Source organism: Carcharodon carcharias, chromosome 25 (assembly GCF_017639515.1).
Source record: "Carcharodon carcharias isolate sCarCar2 chromosome 25, sCarCar2.pri, whole genome shotgun sequence".
Classification (NCBI taxonomy): domain Eukaryota; kingdom Metazoa; phylum Chordata; class Chondrichthyes; order Lamniformes; family Lamnidae; genus Carcharodon; species Carcharodon carcharias.
Window position 1 is genome coordinate 21,397,694 of NC_054491.1, and position 19,191 is coordinate 21,416,884.

Here is a 19,191-nt window from a genome sequence, read left to right on the forward strand (position 1 = left end):
GTTGGCGATGCTAACTTTTGAATGAGATTTTGAACTTGGGTGGGTTTAAAGATCCCTTGGCACAATTTTGAAGAAGGGCAGCAAAATTCTTCCTGGTGCCCCAGCCGATATTTATCCCTCCAACCACCAACACTCAAAAACAGATGGATCTGCTCATTACCGTGTTCCTGTTTGTGGAATCTTGCTGTGTACAAATTCGCTTTTTTGTTTCCTACATTAGAAAAGTGACTACTTGAAATTCATTGGCAGTAAAATGTTTTGAGATGTCTTGAGGTCCTGATAGGTGCGAAAGAAATGCAAATTTCTTCTAATCTGCAGCTGCTTGTTCCCTGCTACATGAGCAGCTTTGTTCGCTAGGGGTATGATGTGGGTGAAGATAGGGAATGGAAAGCATTGTGCTTGTCAGTAGTGTGTGTGATGTGGTTTGATAATAAGAAAGACACCAGGATAATTAAACTGTATTTGATGTATCCCCCAGCACAATGCACTACCCAGCGGAGTGAGAGGCGACGCATTTAAGTAGAGGGTAGAATAAAGTACCATTGACAAAATCGATGGGAGACAATGGGAGAAAGCTGGGATGTGTTTAGTTTGCTCCCAACTGAAATTTTAGTTCTGAATTGAGTGATGCGTTTGATCCGTGTGTCAACCTGGGTCACTGAAGTTTAAGGGTAAGGTTAGGTGGGTTGAAGTTACTTTCTTCCTGCTTGTAACAAGACATAGTGTCCCAGCACTGTCTGTGTCTGTGTCTGTGTGTGTAAGTAACTGGAATATTCTGTTTGCTGCAGGATGTCCTGTCACAATACTGGTTAGCTGAGGAATATAACCAGAGTTTGGTAACCATTTCCTTCTCTCCAGGTGGACTTCAAGGTGCCGGTAACAAATTGCAGCACTAAATTATGGACTGAAGAGATCGAGAGAGTCTGTCTAGCACCCAGCGTGTTAACAATTCTTCTTTCATCTTTTTCTTCCAGACTAAAGGCGTTAGCATCCACGGGCGGGAAGAGTGTCCAGGCAGCTTGTGATTGGTTGGTATGAGATTAATATCTACAAATGCAGTTAATGATTTTCTCTTACAGCTTAAATTTGCACGGTGATCTGATGTTAATCATTTTTTATAGTTTATTAATTTCTAGAGGAGATTGATACCAATTGAACTCTTATTGAAAACCTAAATTTAATGTGAACCTTTTGGTTCATTTGATTTCCTGTCACGTGTTCCAAGCAAAGGGTCTTGCAATAGGAGGAAAGATGTCACTGTGTGATTCTTAACCATCACACAACACGTATAGCATCGAGAATGAGTTGCTCGAGTATTTAAAGAAAAAAAGGGTTTCAGACGATTATGGAATTAGATCATTTGGATATTGAGGGCGGAATTTTCCACTCCCACCAGCAATGGGAATCCTGGCATGCAGCGGAACAAGATTTGGTGTGAGTCAAAAAATCCGTTTCCCCACAGCGGCAAATTAGTTTGGAATCTTGTTCTCCTGACTTTCATGGTGGCTTAAAGCCGGGCCGAGTGTCCGCGGAGCTATGTCGGGAACCCCGCTTGCATCTCATTGAATGCTCATTAAAAGGCCAACAGACTGGAATCTTGTTCCCTCTCCAAATTAAGCGGCCCACCAGCGGGAATTTAGAATGTTCGCTTTCGCTACTGTACCTAAGTGGCATGCCCCCTGGCGAGGTTGATTTCTTCCCAGACTCTGAGGTCGATAGATGCTGCTTTTGCCTCCCTTTCACATCATTGCTGAGAGATATCGGCTGCCTGTAGCACTAGCTACTCCGAGGCTGGGCACTGGATGGTGAGACCAAGGCAGAGTGGGAGGGGTGGGGTGGGGTGGGGTGGTGTCCAGGAGCAGAATGGCTGTCTGGGTGCTGTTTGAATATGTCACCAGGATGTTGGGGCCTATGGGTTGGCATTGGGGCTGGCAACTTCCACCCTGCCCTGCCCTGCCACACCACGAGATTCAATGTGCTCCTTGCAGATGCATAATTAATGAGCTGAAAAGCACAAAATCTCATGTGTTCAGCACCCCCCTCCCCCATCCTCCAGTGGAAGTCACTCCAACTTCCGCTCCTGCCACTGGGATTTTGTCTCCAGAACGGAGACTATTTCCTTTGGTGGGGAAATCTAGAACCAGACAACATGACCTCAAAATTAGAACCAGGAAACCAGGACATTCAAGAGAAATCAGGAAGAACTTTTTCCACATGAGGGTAATGTGGAGAAATCTGGAATTCTCTTCTACCCCCCCCCCCCCCCCCCCCCCCCAACACCCCCCCAGTGGACTGTAGATGTTGGTGCACATTTGCAGTTGAGCAGGGGAATCTGCTGTGTAATACACAGATGTAAGAAAGTGCCAAGAATTCTTGGTGACTACCTCTACAATGTTACAAGGTTTAATTAGTTTCATAGAATCATAGAATGATACAGTGCAGAAGGTGGCCAATTGACCTAGCAATCATATGCTGACTGAGTAGAGCTATCCAATTAGTTTTTCTGTAAACGGTGAGAGACCGGGCTCCTGTTTCATTTCTTAAACAAAAAATAGGGAGTCACAGCTCGATATTGTGGTTACAGCAACACTGATGCAACATACCAAATGTAACTGAACTCGAGAAACCAACCCAAAATGATGAGACCTGAGCTGGGAATAGTATCAACCCACTTCCTGTGGGATGTGTGTTTACAGCACAGAACAAGTCGCAGTTTGGTGCTAAATTTACTTGAGAGAACATCAGAAAGCTGGTGTGGGCAATAGGGAATGTCTGGTGTAGAAGGATGCTCTCTCATGGGGTTGAAGTTTTTTATTATTCGTTCATGTGGTGTGAGCATCGCCAGGTGGGCCAGCATTTATTGCTCATCCCTAATTGCCCTTGAGAAAGGGGTGGTGAGCTGCCTCCTTGAACTGCTGCAGTCCATGTGGTGTAGGTACACCCACACTGCTGTTAGGGAGGGAGTTCCAGGATTTTGACCCTGCAACAGTGAAGGAACAGTCGATATATTTCCAAGAGACTTGGAGGGGAGCTTCCATGTGGTGGTGTTCCCTTGTCCTTCTAGACGGTAGTGGTAGTGAGTTTAGAAGGTGCTGCCTAAGGAGCCTTGGTGAGTTTCTGCAGTGCATCTTGTAGATGGTACACACTGCTGCTACTGTGCGTCGGTGGTGGAGGGAGTGAATGTTTGTGCGTGTGGTGCCAATCAAGCAGACTGCTTTGTCCTGGATGGTGTCAAGCTTCTTGAGTGTTGTGGAAGTTTCTCTCATCCAGGCAAGTGCCGAGTATTCCATCACACTCCTGACTTGTGTCTTGTTAATGGTGGACAGGCTTTGGGGAGTCAGGAGGTGGGTTACTTGCTGCAGGATTCCAAGACTCTGACCTGCTCTTGTAGCCACAGTTTTTATATGGCTTTTCCAGTTCAGTTTTTGGTCAATGGTAACCACAGGATGTTGATAGCTAAGAGGTATTGGCGAGGTTATTGTAGGAGACCAGGAGACCTTTTATTCTGTAGCACTCCATACTATATCTAACCTGGCACATTGTTTATTTAAATGGTGCTTATCAAGGTTAGTGATGTTGTCAATTACTGCAGATTAGGGACGGGTTTATGTTGGAAACTTTTGCCCACTACACCGAGACTGTTTAAAGTTACTTCACATAGGACAAGCAACACTGACTTTAGACACAGGTCCCAGAGACGAAAGGTCGGAGTTTATTTCACTGCCACATCCAGTTCCCACCCTGAGAACACTTGATGGTGCCATGCAGGAGGAGTTTGAAACTGCAGCTAACTCATGCTGTATCAGAACAGGGTTGGCTCCAAATGAGATATCAATGTTCATCCCCAGTGTAGGCATCAACTTGACAAGGTCTAAGGAAACTTATTCTTTCTTTGCCACCTTTTTAAACAAGCCCTATAATAAAGTCCGTACTGAAAAGAAAATTGCATCCCCTCCAACAACTATTAAAGACCCTTTCATTCTTTAGATTCATCAACTCTTCTTAGGGTATTCAAGGGGGAGGTGGTGGCACGGTGGCATTTCCTGGTAACACAGAGACACAGGGTAATCCACTGGTGACCCGACTTCAAATCCCACCACGGCAGTTGATGGAATTTGAATTTAGTAAAAATCTGGAATTAAAAGTCTAATGATGACCATGAAACCTTTGTCGATTGTTGTAAAAACCCATCTGGTTCTCTAGATGGTGTCATTAGGACACTAATGTCCTTTAGGGAAGGAAATCTGCAGTCCTCACCTGGTCTGGCCTATGTGTGGCTCCAGACCCACAGCAATATGGTCAATCCTTAAATGCTTCTGAAATAGCCAAGCAAAGCACTCAGTTGTATCAATCCGTTAAAAAGTTAATAAAAAGGAATGAAACCGGACGAACCAATTGGTATTAATCTAGGCACCGGAAACGACAACGGCAAACCCAGTCCTGTCAACCTTGCAAAGCCCTCCTTACTACAGCTGGGGGCTTGTGCCAAAAGTGGAAAAGCTGTCTCACAGACTAGTCAAGCAACAGCCTGTCATAGTCATTCTCACAGAATCATACCTTACAGATAATGTCCCAGACATCACTATTCCTGAGTATGTCCTGTCCCACCAGCCACCCAGAGGTGGTATTCAGATAGGAGGGAGTTGCCCTGGGAATCCTCAACATTGACTCTGGCCCCCATGAAATCTCATAGCATCAGGTCAATCGTGGGCAAGGAAACCTCCTGCTGTTTACCAAGTAGTGCCAGCCCTCAGTTGATGAATCAGTGCTCCTCCATGTTGAACACCACTTGGAGGAGGCACTGAAGGTGGCAAGGACACAGAATGTACTCTGGGTGGGGGCTTAAATATCTCGGTAGCACTACCACAGACCGAGGTGGCCAAGCCCTAAAGGACATAGCCGCTAGACTGCGGCAGGTGGTGAGAGAGCCAACAAGAGGGAAAAACATACCTGACCTCATGCTCACCAAACTGCCTGCTGCAAATGCATCTGTCCATGGCAGTATCGGTAAAAGTGACCACTGCAGAGTCATTGTGGAGATGAAGTCCCTTCTTCAAATCGAGGATACCCTCCAACATGTTGTGTGGCACTACCACTGTGCTAAATAGGATAGATTTCGAACAGATCAAGCAACTCGAGACTGGGCATCCATGAGCTGTGGGCCATAAACAGTAACAATTGTACTCGTCCACAATCTGTAACCTCATGGCCTGGCATATCCCCCACTCTACCATTACCACCAAGCCAGGGGGTCAGCTCTGGTTCAATGAAGAGTTCAGGAGGGCATGCCAGGAGCAGCACCAGGCATACCTAAAAATGAGGTGTCAACCTGATGAAACTATAACACAGGACTACTTGCATGCCAAGCATCATAAGCAACAAGTGACGGACAGAGCTAAGTGATCCCGCAACCAATGGATCAGACCTAATCTCTGCAGCTCTGCCACATCAAGTCATGAATGATGATGGACAGTTTAAAAAAAAAAAACTCACTGGAGGAGGAGGCTCCACAAATATCCCCATCCTCAACGATGGAGGAGCCCAGCACATCAGTGCAAAAGATAAGGCTGAAGCATTTGCAATAATCTTCAGCCAAAAGTGCCAAGTGGATGATCCATCTCGATGACCTCCGGATGTCCCCAGCATCACAGATGTCAGTCTTCAGCCAATTCGATTCACTCCACGTGATATCAAGAAATAACTGAAGGCACTGGATACTGCAAAGGCTATGGGGCCTGACCAAGTTCCGGCAATAATACTGGAGACTTATGCTCCAGAACTTGCCGTGCCCCTAGCCAAGCTGTTCCAGTGCAGCTACAACATAGGCATCTACCTGGCTATGTGGAAAATTGCCCAGGTGTGACCTGTACACAAAAAGCAGGACAAATCCAACCCAGCCGATTACCATCAGTCTACTCGCCATCATCATTAAGGTGATGGATATCACCAACAGTGCTATTAAGCAGCACTTGCTCAGCAATAACCTGCTCACTGACACTAAGTTTGGGTTCCAGCAGGCTAACTCAGCTCCTGACCTCATTACAGCTTTGGTTCAAACATGGACAAAAGAGCTGAACTCCAGAGGTGAGGTGATAGTGACTGCCCTTGACATCAAGGCATCATTTGACCGAGTGTGGCATCAAGGAGCCCTAGCAAAACTGGAGTCAATGGGGATCAGGGGGAAAACTCTCCACTGGTTGGAGTCATACCCAGCACAAAGGAAGATGGTTGTGATTGTTGGAGATCAATCATCTCAGTTCCAGGACATCACTGCAGGAGTTCCTCGGGGTAGTGTCCTAGGCCCAACCATCTTCAGCTGCTTCATCAACCTTCCTTCCATCATAACGTCAGAAGTGGGGATGTTGGCTGATGATTGCACAATGTACAGCACTGTTTGCGACGACTCAGATACTGAAGCAGACCATGTCCAAATGCAGCAAGACTTGGATAATATCCAGGTTTGGTCTGACAAATGGCAAGTAATATGCGCGTCTCATAAGTGCTAAATGACCATCTTCAACGAGAGAATTTAACCACTGCCCCTTGATCTTCAATGACATTACCATCACTGAATCCCACACTATCAACATCCTGGGGTTACCATTGACCAGAGACTGAACTGGACTAGCCATATAAATACTGTGGCTACAAAAGCAGTTCAGAGGCTAGGAACCCTGTGGTGAGTAACTCACCTCCTGACTCCCCAAAGCCTGTCCACCATCTACAAGGCACAAGTCAGGAGTGTGATGGAATACTCTCCACTTGATTGCATGAATGCAGCTCCAACAGGACTCAAGAAGCCTGGTCCCATCCAGGGCAAAGCAGCCCACCTCATTGGCACTCCATCTGCAAGCATACACTTCCTCTACCACCAATGAACAGCGGCAGCAATGTGTACCATCTAAAAGATGCACTGCAGAGACTCACCAAGGCTCCTCGGGCAGCACTCTTCAAACCCACGACCACTACATCTAGATAGGCAAGAGCAGCAGAAACCTGCAAGTTCCCCTCCAAGCCACTCACCATCCTGACTTGGAAATATATCGCCATTCCTTCACTGTCGCTGGGTCAGAATCCTGGAACTCCCTCCCTAACAGCACTCTGGGTGTACCTCCAGCGGTTCAAGAAGGCAGCTCACCACCACCTTCTCAAGGGCAATTAGGGATGGGCAATAAAAGCTGGCCCAGCCAGCGAAGCCCACATCCCATAAATGAGTAAAAATATATATGCAAAGGCTAATGGGCTAGGGCTGCTCAACAATGTAACCCTTACTGACCCTATTGGATCCTAGTCACTTTTGCAGCTTTAAGGAAGAGTAACTCTCAACCCTAGGAGCAGCCTTGGCAGCCAATCTGCTCCAGTGTGATGAGCGCCTTTGCACCCTGTTGTGATGTGGGAGTTTGTTTGCACTCGGGATCTCTCATAAGCTGAAGAAGGAGCATTCTGTTGATCCTGTTAAACACCAAGGCAGCTCCCTCACTCCTGTCTGTATCATGCGATTCATTAAGGGAGTTTCCCTGTTCTTATACTTCGGAATACTTTCTCTGAGGTGGAGGCCAGCTGAGGCTAAAGAGTGCCACCTATTTACCATGCACACCCGTCAGCTGCAAATACCCTCATTGGATGTCAACTCAATACTCAGAACCAGTGCTTCTCCGTCTGCAGAGACGCCTGAACCTCACCTTCCTGAGCCAGAGATGAGTAACTGCTATCTTCCTAAGGCATTGTGTTCTGGAATTCCCTTACTGAGCCTCTCTACCACTCTCTCCTCCTTTTTAAGATGCTCCTTAAAACTGATTTTAAAGGTGCCTCAAAATACAAATTATTGTGAGGTAGTAGTTACCCCGCCTGGTATCAGTCCACAATGGAATGTCAACCCAGTATTGAGCCCCATGTTTTATTTTCCATTTTAAGGAGGAGTATTTAGTACAGAGATATCCATACACTAACACCCAGTGTTGCTCAGATCCCGAAAAAGTTGGATTGTGGGCAACAGGCCCTCTAAAGGATAGAAATTTTCTAAAATTGAATGAGAAGGTTAAATTCTCCTGTTAATCCTGTCAACATGAGAAACCTGGGCTATGGAGGGAGATGGCAAAAAAAAATCAAAAATCAAAATTGAAGGAAGGAGAGGAGAAGCCGAGAATTTCTGGTACTATTGCATAATGATTGGTAAGCAGTTTCAGGCATAACCCTTGCTGACACCACTATCGATTTGAAGCATGTAGCAGCACTAACCAGGCCAGCCCTGCAGTACTCCGGGGATCCCTTAACCGTCTACAATTGCTGCATCTCTACTGACAGGATGTGGCTGGTGTGGTTAGCCCCTGTGTGTGTTCCTCTCTAAGGATGCAGGTGCTATATTAAAGAGAATGAAACAGCGCAGTATTAATGCAGAGGAATTAAAAAAAAACAAAATCTCTTCTTTGTCCTGCATGTGCCAAATCTCTTTGTTATCTGGCCCTTGCAAGGTTTAAGTTAATGAATTGGTGTAAAAGTTTTATATAATGACCTGGATTCTTAGAATTATACACCGACTCTCACCTTCAACCTCTGTTTATGAGAATTTCATTCAAATGCCTACACAAACTGATCCCAGCTGAGAGCCTGTGCAAAAAAATCAATGAATCGAACTTGAAACTGTTTGAGGCTACCACCTCAACCTTGTCTTTGTGTGGAACATTGAAACACTATTGTTGTACTGATCTTAAAGCAGACAGAAACTGTGGGAGCTGTATGTGAGAATGAGATATATGCACCCTTCCTAGATTTCCTTTATCCCCAACAATTTTCTACTCTTCCCTTTAAAAACTCCTGATTGTTCCTTGGCTATGATTCCATGGGAGTCAGACACCTTTTCACCTCTTGTCAATTCTTTTGGATGAACCAAGAGTATCACCACATTCTTTGGATCCGAAACAGGCGGCATCACATCCGATCCCAAACCCAATCTTGCCTGATTTCCATTTTTCAGATAAGACTATAGGCAGGAGGAGGAAACCCCAGGTGATTTCTCTTCCCTAGCGCGTAGGGATTGAACCAACCTTGATACTTCCCCACCCTCCGCCACCAATCACCATCCCTCCCAAACTCCCCCACCCCTCCTGCTGGCCTCCAATTTCTGCTTCAGTTTGATCAGCACAGACCAGGCTTTGCATGAAATTGGGAATGCAGCTGAGGGTTGCATGTGAGAGTTTCTCCATGAGAATACCCTCTGCTGCACAGTTTGACTCTCCAAAGCTTTCATTTGTCAAGCATGAGTTACATTCTCTTCAAAGAGAAAACCAAAGACCTGTGGCTCCCTTGCAGATGACCATGGCAAGAAGTATTTATAAAATGCTCCCCACCAGGCGCTCATTCCTGAAGTGTACCAGCTGTTTTTTTCCCTCTGGCAATCCAAAAGCTACAGGTTGTTTTTGTGTGCAAGCCAAGATTAATTCATTTTCTCTAACTTTCCATGACCACACTGCTAGTGAACCCATTGAACAATGGAATTGGTCAACAGTGACCTGCCTTGCTTGGTCTATTGACCTATTCCCATTCCAAAAAAATTCAGACTTTCAGAAATTCTGATACAATCTACAATTACAATCCCATGAAATGTGTGAAATATTCTGGATTGTCATCAAAATCTAACTGGCTCATTAAGACTCTTGAGGAAAGGGGACCCTGCTATCCTGATGCGGTTTGGTTGACACTTGATTCCAGCTCACACTATATGTTCCGAACTCTTGATATGCCTCAGGACAACCAGGGATACGGCCCATAATCCCAAGAATAAACTGAGGGACAGCAAAGAACCAGGAGGAGGCCATGTAGCCTGTTTGAGCCTGTCCAGCCATTTAATTAGATCACAGCTAATTTATATCCATCTACCTGTCTTGGTTCCATTCTTAATACCCAACAAAAATTGTATCAATCTCAATTTTGAAATTTTCCGCAGGCCCCCAGCCTCAAAAGCTTTTTGAGGAGGCTTGTTCCAGCTATCCACTACCCAGGACACAGAGCAGATTGGGAAGGTGCGCGTAGAGGTGAACAACCTCCTCTGATTCATCACCATCCTGGTTTTCTTTGGCCAAGGACAGGCCAAATGGCCTCCTCTTTCCTGTAATGATTCTATGATTCCCGGAAATCTGAATGCAGTTCTGCCATTGAGTGATGCTCCTGTAGAGAACACCAACACGCAGTTGATCATCTCCTGTTGCATACACTGGAGCAGGAGTACATGCAGAGACAGACCATTTGCTGGATTGATCGATTGCTTCCTGAAATCCCCAGTGCCTGTATAAGAACAACAATCAGGAAGTTTGTTCCTCCACACTGCCTCCCCCACCCTGCACTGAGCTAATGGTTTTGATTCCTTTCCGTTCTATTACAACAATTGATTTTGGTGGGTGGATGGGGGTTGAGAGTGGACAGAATGGCTTTGCATTGATTTTTGTTTCTCTCTGTGCATATCTGAGTGCTTGAAAGGAGTGCCACCTCTTGAGTCAGGAAATTCACTTCAATCTTTTCTTTTCCATTCCCTCCTTTGTGTCAGGCTGCTTTCACATGTGGATGACCCCTTCCTGGACGATCCTCTTCCTCGGGAATATGTTCTTTACCTGCGCCCCACTGGACCTTTGGCCAATAAGCTCTTTGAGTACTGGCATCAATCTCGACAAGTGTGCGGCAAAAACAAGGCTCACAACATCTTCCCTCATATCACCCTTTGCCAGTTCTTCATGGTGAGTGATCTGGAACTTCAGAAACTGTTCCTGGGGAACATTGCGTGTTAAATTTAAAGCATAGAATCAAACAGCTCAGAAAGAGTTCATCGTGTCTCTGCTGGAAGGGGTCGTGTGACAGGGAGGGGGAAGCTAGTTTTATTTTTTATCTCCTTCACTCTTGTCTCATGTTGGGGTACAGACTTCCTTGGGTGCCAGCTGCCCTATGATGTCATGAGTGTGTGCTCCTTCTTTGTGGGGATCAGCAGGTTATTTGGAATCACGCTTGGGGATAATGTGTTACATCCACATATACTCACTCAGAGCTGTCAGCAGATATGTATCAGGGTAGGATAGTGCATCTATGAACAGATTTTTGCAGGCCAAGGGCATTGAGGGATATGGAGCCAAGACGAGTGGATAGAGTCACATGATTTTGTTGAACGGTGGAAAAAGCTCAAACGGCTGAATGGCCCCCTATTTCTGTCTAAGTAATTTCCTGGCTGATTTTTGCAAACCACCGCCCCCACTCTCCCCAACCCATTCCTCTCAAGTCCAGGAACATGGAGGCTGGTTGTAACACCTACATTGCTTGACTAGGGTATTTAAGCACAGCCTAGGCACTGACCCATAATCTACTGGCCTCTTGGACTCAGTAGCAGAGAGCAGTGCTGGTATCCATGGCACCATTGGGAACACTTTCTCTTATTAATGAAGCTAAAATGTAATAATTGATTAAAAAAAAACAAATATCTCTCGGGAGAGATGTGTCGCTGGATTCTGGAGAGGTATATGACTGGATTCTGTAGCAGTGGGTTTGGTATGTCACTGAGTTTTGTAGCAGCACAGGGATGGAGAGAGGGTGGGTATTTGGTGCTGGGTGCCCAGGATCCAATGGCCAAGTGAGACTGACCCTGGTTGGTGTTGTTCCTGTTTCAGTGCGAGGACAGTAAAGTGGAAGGTCTCTGTGAAGCCTTGCAGAACACAGTGAGCCGGTGGAAAGAGACCTTCCCTCTTCCCCTTCCCCTGGAGCTGTACACTTCGTCAAACTTTATCGGCCTTTTTGTGGAGGAACAGAGCGCAGAAATTATCAAGAAATTTGCTGCAGATTTTGCATCAGAAGCTACAAGTAAAGCAGGTGGGAAATCTGATATTGGTGCACATTAAGCGTTGTGTTACCAAGGGCGATGATTATGACCTGAGGTGAATTTGAATTGGAGTGGGATACAAAACAGGCAGAATCACTGGCTTTCGCTCAGCAGGCTGCATTCTCACCTCGGAGTCAGAGGGTCGTGGGTTCAAGTAAGGTTGGGCAACAAATGCTGGCCATGTCAATGACCATCACACCCCATGAGCAAATTAAAAAATGCCCCACTCCAGAGACTTGACCCCAGAAGGCCAGGCTGACATTTCCCAGTCCAGTACTGAGGTGGATGGAAACTATCCAAAGATACTATTTTGAAGGAGAGCAGGGGAGTCGTCCCTGGTTTCCAGGCCTAAATATATCCCTTGATCGACATCATTCAGAACAGACTTCCATTCGAGTGCTGAAACACCTGAGTCCCAGGGAAAACATTGCTTGACTGACAACTCGGGCTCTCTGATTTCTGCCGTCAGTTGCACAATGTTTATTTACACATTGATGATGTTTCAAGTGCTTGCAGTTTCAGCTATTGAAACTTTAAAGGGTCTGGATGATTGACACTTTTTATTCCCTGTAGTTTTCGAAAGTTATCCATTTTTTTTTTAAAGCTTTAAAGATGTTTTGGCACATCCTACCCCATTGTCACTATAGGGTTTGTTGCTTCTATACACCACATAGTGGGCGAATGGGCATGGAAATGCCATAGCTTGGCATGGGGGAGCATGAGAGGTTAGAGGTGGTGGGTGGGGGGTCATACCTTGGCATGAGGACCTTTTTGAACTTGCCTTTTCAAAGGTCCCCGCATGCAGACTATTGTTCATGACTCCTCTTGAGGCGCAGTGAACCAGAACTTGATGAAAACCTGGCCCAACTCCATGAAAATTGTGGAGGACTACGACCTGCCTATCCCTGCAAAGGAGCCAGCAAGATCAGGAGCGCAGGGAATGGGCTTCTGACCTGAACCAGCTCACATGTGTTAAAGAATCTGTTGAGAATTGGGAACCCCGGGAATGGAGTCAGGAATCCCAGAATCGGGTCCCGGTTGCCATTTTTAAAGGGTTTCTGAGTCATCCCAGCTTGGTGAAAATCCAAGCCTGTGTGAGCCCTCCCCTCCAACCTCTCCCTCCTCTCATACGTGACCTGCTTAGTGCATCTATGGATAGATTGTTGCTAGCTAAAGGCATTGAGGATGGAGCCAAGATGAGTGGACAGAGTTACAATATAGGTCAGCCGTGATCTCATTGAATGTCAGAATAAGCCTCCTCTTCCTGTCTAAATAATCTGCTGTTGGCTCAACTGTTAGTGAACATTCTCTTTGCTCCCTGTTCTTTATTCCTTTTGTCGCTTTTTCTCCCTCTCGCAGACGTCCGAGTGGAACCCCACAAGAAGCAGCTCCATGTCACGCTTGCATATCATTTCCAGCCCAGTCACCAGACTGCATTGGAGAAACTGGCTCGTGGCGTAGACCTAAATTTGGGCTGTGATTGGGTGGCTGCTGTTTATTCTCGTGATATCCGATTTGCTAACCATGAGGTAAATAATCTCACACAGGGAGAGGCAAGTGTAGGCAAGTGTGGGTTATATTCCTTCTGTATAGAACATTTAAGGGGTGATCTAATTAAGGTGTTGAAAATGATTAAATGATTCAATGGGGTGAATAGCAAGAAACTGTTTGCTGTGACAGGGGAGTCCAGAACATAGAGGTCTAACCTTAAAATTAGAGCTAGGTTCAGGGTGATGTCAGGAAGCACTTCCTCACGCAAGGGGTAATGGCTGGAGCTTCCTCTCCCCACAGCCCCACCCCCCAAAAAAAACTTTTGAGGCTGGGAGGTCAATTTAAAGAATGAGATTGATTGATTGATGGATTTTTGTTATGTGAGAGTATTAAGGGTTACAGAGTAAACGTGACTTGATGAGGTTAGGATACAGATCAGCCATGATCAAATTAAATTATGGAACGAGTAGAATGGTTCCTCCTGTTCCTATGCTCCTCCCAATATGTAAATACATGGGCCATGTTTAATTAGCTTGTCTCACAGAGCCTGAGGGGGTTACTGCGGCACAGTCACCCCAGTGCCTGCTCCACCTTCAGTAAATGGACTCCATCCTTTAGTACACCAATCAAGCCAACATGTTATTTTTGAATAATAGTAGCAGTAATAGTAATCTGAAGTTTGTTGTCAAGTGATCTGTCTGTGAAGAGTTCTGAAATGTCACCACAGGCTCCAAAAATTGTCCGGCATGTCTATTAACATCAACGTGCCAATGAGTTGGAGTCATAGAGGGACTTAGTGAACAGAGTCTATTTAAAAAGAGTCTCCATGAACGATAGCAACGTTTCCTGAGAAAAGTAGGATTATTTCACTGGCAATAATGCTGTCAGTGGAGGATGGTCTCCAGGTGTAATTGACATGGGAGTCACCGAGTCATCTCATCTCCCTTCTGACCAAGAATTATGGCATTACTGTCGGCAACTAGTGTTGTGCATTTGATATCCACCTTTTAGGGGAGGAAGATGTTGATTGGTCTTGGATATGCTCTGGATAAATGTAAACAACATTTTTAAAATTTTATTTTTGTGGGTGGGTTCTCTGTAGCTGGCTGGTTTGACCTGCAACATCACAACATGTTTTGAGTCCATTTCCCCTGTGCTCTGTTTGTTAGACTCTGCGAGTGATGTACCCATACACACCCCAGAATGACGATGAGTTGGAATTGGTGCAAGGCGATTATATATTTATGTCTCCACTTGAACAAAGCAGCACCAGCGAGGGCTGGATCTATGGCACCTCCCTGGCAACGGGCTGCTCAGGGCTGCTTCCAGAGAATTACATAGCCAAAGCAGATGAATGTGATACATGGGTCTTCCATGGGTAAGTGATGCTTTGCTGACTGTGTAGCAATGAATAGTGACCGTGTGACATCACCATCGTCGGGGCAGCAAGAGGAGAATCAAAGCCCAAAGTCACCTTCTACAAAGAGCAATTTCGGTGGAGACCTCTGAAAAACCTAATGCCAGCTTCAGGGGAAACTGGAAAAGCAATGCCTTAAAATTATAGATTCAAAGGGTAATTTGAAACTAAATATTCCAGTTGGCTTTGGTTTGGAAGCAACTTTTACACCGTGCCCGATTTTACCCCACATAAGATCAGTATACAACTAAATTGCGTCTTAGGGTTTAAGTTAATATTAACTCTTAGTTTTCACTAACAAGATTCAAATTATCCAGTAATTTGATATAAGTAGGAAAGTAACAAAGCAAATTAGAATCAACAACGACCACCACTTATATTTATGTAATGCCTTTAACATGCTTGGGGCCTAGGCAACTAAAGGCACAGCCACCTATGGTGGAAAGATTGAAATTGGGAATGTGCAAGAGGCCAGAATTAGAGAGGTGCAGATATGTTTGTGGTGATGGGACTGGAGGAGGTTACAGAGATAGAGAGGGGTGAGCCTAGGAGGAATTTGAAAACAAGGAAGATAATTTTTAAAATGAGGTGTTGCTTGACTGGAGCCAATGCAGGTCAATGAGCACAGGGATGATACTGGAACAGGACTTGCTGCATGTTAAGAAACTGGCAGCAGAATTTTGGATGACCTCAAGTTTATGGAGGTTAGAATGTGGGAGACCAGCCAGGGATGTGTCGAAATAGTGTTGTCTATAGGTAACTAAGGTTTCAGCAGAAGATGAGCTGAGATGGGCGAAGTCTGGTGATGTTACTGAAACTGGTGCTTGTTTAAAAAAAAATTGAATTCATCAGATAACATGGCATTAGCAAATTTGAATTAGGAGCTGGGAGATTTGAGTTTATTTTGACTGGTTGGGCTCTTTATTTATTAAACAATACTTCTTCTTCCTTTGTTAGGCCTCACTGGGAGAATCTCCCAGAGTCCTGGCTCAGCTAACCTCACTGAAACAGATTATCTGGTCATAATCTCATTGCTGTTTGTGGGAGCTTGCTGTGTACAAATTGGCTGCTGAATTTCCTACATTACAACAGTGACTACACTTCAAAAGTACTTAATTGCTAGTAAAGCACTTGGAATATCCTAAGGCCCTGAAAGGGGCTATAGAAATGCAAACCTTTACAACATGGTGAGAATTGATGATATTTTTGGAGTCTTAATGGTTGAGGGGAATGTTCTCTTGATAGAAAAGGGCAGAAGACTCCAGGACCTTCTGTACAAAGTCCTTTCCCAATTAATTGAATGTGCTTTCCAAACATTGGAACTCTTTACCCTAGAGAGCTGTGGATGCTCAGTTGTTGAGTATTTCCAAGATGGGGTTCAATTGACTTTTGAGTACTGTGGGATTGAGGGATATCAGCATAGTGTTGGAAAGTGGAGTTGAAGTAGGAGATCAGCCATGATCATATTTGAGTGAAGGAGGAGGCTTGAGGGGCCATCGGGCCTGTTCCTACTCTCAATGTTCTTAATGGCTTCATCAGTAACTTGTTAGTAGTTACACATTGGTAACGTGTGTTATTGTGCTTGGAGAGATGCTTCATCTTTGTGCTCTAATTTACCTGTATGAAGATTCTTGTTATCTCCCACGTTTTGTTTGCTCAGATCTAATTCGTTTCTAGCTGCGACCGCCTCCGCTGGCGCCAGCCTATGTGATGGGCCTTTCCGGAGGAGATGCCAGGAGGAGCAGGGGCCGGGTGAGGCTCTGTCATTGCCGTCCAGCGTCATCTGTCAACCGGTGGCGGTAAGCTGCATCCTAAGGAGCTAGTATGACATTGACAGGAGAGACCCAGTGCTAAACCTGAGCAGCAGTCACACACAGTCTGTCTTTGAACAAATTGAGTTTGAAGGAAGGAAATTAGCCCTGATAAAGGGGACCGGTGAATCATTGAATGATACATCACAGAAGGAAGCCATTCAGCCCATCTTTCCTGCCCTAAAGAGCTACCAAATTAATCTCATTCCATTGCCTTTTCCCCATAGACATGCAAAATTTTCCCTTCAAGTCTTTATCCAATTCCCTTTTGAAAGTTACTATTGAATCTGTTTCCACTGCCCCTTCAGGCTGCACATTCCGGATGCTTAACATCTGCCATACAGAAAATGTGAAATCTATTATTAAGGAGGGCACTTAGCAAATCTCAATGCAAATCAGGCAGAATCAACATGGTTTTGTGAAAGGGAAATAGTGTTTGACTAATTTATTAGAGTTCTTTGAGGAAGTAACAAGCAATGTGGATAAAGGGGAACCTGTGGATGTAGTGTACTTAGATTTCCAGAAGACATTTGACAAACTGCCAAATCAAAGCCTACTACCCAAACTAAGAGCTCATGGTCTTGGTGGTAACATATTAGCATAGATGGAGGACTGGTTAGCTAACAAGAAACAGAGTTGGCGTAAATGGGTCATTTTCAGGTTGGCAAGATGTAACGAGTGGAGTGTCACAGATAGTGCTGGGCCCTCAACTATTTACAATTTATATTAATGACTTGGATAACAGGATCAAAGATATGCTTGCTAAATTTGCTGATGACACAAAGATAGGAAAGTAATTTATGAAGAGGACATAAGGAGCCTGAAAAGGGATATAGATGGGTTAAGTGAGTGGGCAAAAATTTGGCATGGTATAATGTGGGAAAATGTGAACTTGTCTATGTTGGTAGGAAGAATAAAAAAAGCAGCATATTATTTAAATGGGGAGAGATTGCTGAACTCTTGAGGTACAGAGGGATCTGGGTGTCCTGGTACATGAATCACAAAAAGTCAGTATTCAGGTGCAGCAAGTGATCAGGGAGGCAAATGGAATGTTGGTGTTTGCAAGGGGAATGGAACATAAAAATAAGGATGGTTTGCCATATCTCAAGTACTGTGGACACTTTTGAACTCCTTAGGACGTAACTGTATTAGAAGCAGTTCAGGGAAGGCTCTCTTGATTGATGCCTGGGATGAGGGGTTTGTCCTATGAGGAAAGGTTGAACAGGTTGGGCCTGGAGCTTAGAAGGGTGAGAGGTGATCTTATTAATCCTGAGGAGACTTGACAGGGTGGGTGCTGAAAGAATGTTTCCCCTTATGGGAGAGACTAGAACTAGGGGTACACAGTTTAAAAATAAGGGGTCTCCCATTTAAGACAGCGATGAGGAGAATTTTTTTTTCCTTCGAGTTTCATGAGCCTGTGGAACTCCCATCCCTAGAGACTGGTGGAGGCTGGGTCATTGAATATTTTTAAGGCTGCTTTAGATAGATTCTTGATTGACAAGGGGTCAAAGGATATGGGAGGTAGGAAGGAAAGTGGAGTGAGGCCACAATCGGATCAGCCATGATGTTGTTGAATAGCGGAGCGGGTGTGAGGGGACAAATAGCTTACTCCTATTCCTAATTTGCATGGTCAAATATTTGTATGTGCCGAGTTTTTAAAACAAAAACTATCCTTATCTCATCTCTGCTTTTTCCAATTACCATAAATCTCTGGTTATTGACTGTTATGCCACTGACAACAGTTTCTCTTTAATTACTCAATCAAAACCCTTAACAATTTTGAACACTTCTGTCAAATCTCTCCTTAACCTCCTCTGCTCTGAGGAGAACAATCCCAGCTTCTCCAGTCTCTCGATTTGACTTGAGTTTCCTCATCCCTGCTACCGTTCTGATGAATCTCTTCAGGTCCTTCCTAACTGTGGTGTCAAACCAAACCGGAATCCAACCTTAACATTATTAGGAAGAATTGGGCCAATGTATGGATTTTCAATCTCTAGGGGGTCCAATTCTTTAATATCAACTGTGCACTGTGTGCCACCTGCTGGAAAAACGGAGCAACACAAGGTGGCCCAAAATTCTTTCCTCCTCAGAACATCATAATGTTTCCATGGGGAACTGGTGTGTGCATATGTTGACACACTCCTGGGGAAATCCAAAGACAGCAGGCAAGAGAACAATGCTGCTATCATGATAAACTTTAAAACAAACATCAGCAAAAAGCAGCAGATAAACAAACAATCAATGTTTCAATCCCTCAAACATGGTCAGATTCCCCTGCCTGACCCTCTCCCACACCCCCGCAGCCCCCTACCCCGCAACCAGCCGCCCACCCAAAGTTGGGGGGGGGGGTGCAGAGGCCGGAGCATGTTCAGGTGCCCATTGGAATTCTCACTGTCAATGTCTTTGGGACCAGATGCAAAGTTACTGCACCCATTCCTGTGTCTAGGCTTGCTGTCCATTTTGAATTTTTACCCTTTCTAGCAAAAGCTGCGTCACATATCAAGTGATGTTACCTGTATCTACTTTAGTCAGAAAGCATCATGGTATGAGGAGCTAGTGGTGCAAATGCTGAAGAATTCCATAAATTATTCCACTCAGTGTCCGCTGGGGAATTGCAT

At 45.0% G+C, this 19,191-nt stretch overlaps 1 protein-coding gene across 1 annotated transcript in view; it reads left to right on the plus strand.

The window, feature by feature from the left end:
• LOC121269619 (ubiquitin-associated and SH3 domain-containing protein B-like) overlaps window positions 1-19,191 on the plus strand; it is a 123,602-nt gene that overhangs the window by 87,378 nt on the left and 17,033 nt on the right. The window contains exons 2-7 of the mRNA XM_041174341.1: window positions 975-1,028; window positions 10,541-10,727; window positions 11,646-11,844; window positions 13,214-13,383; window positions 14,515-14,723; window positions 16,423-16,561. Of these exons, the coding sequence (XP_041030275.1) occupies window positions 975-1,028; window positions 10,541-10,727; window positions 11,646-11,844; window positions 13,214-13,383; window positions 14,515-14,723; window positions 16,423-16,561 (958 nt within the window). The remainder of the gene's footprint in view (window positions 1-974; window positions 1,029-10,540; window positions 10,728-11,645; window positions 11,845-13,213; window positions 13,384-14,514; window positions 14,724-16,422; window positions 16,562-19,191) is intronic.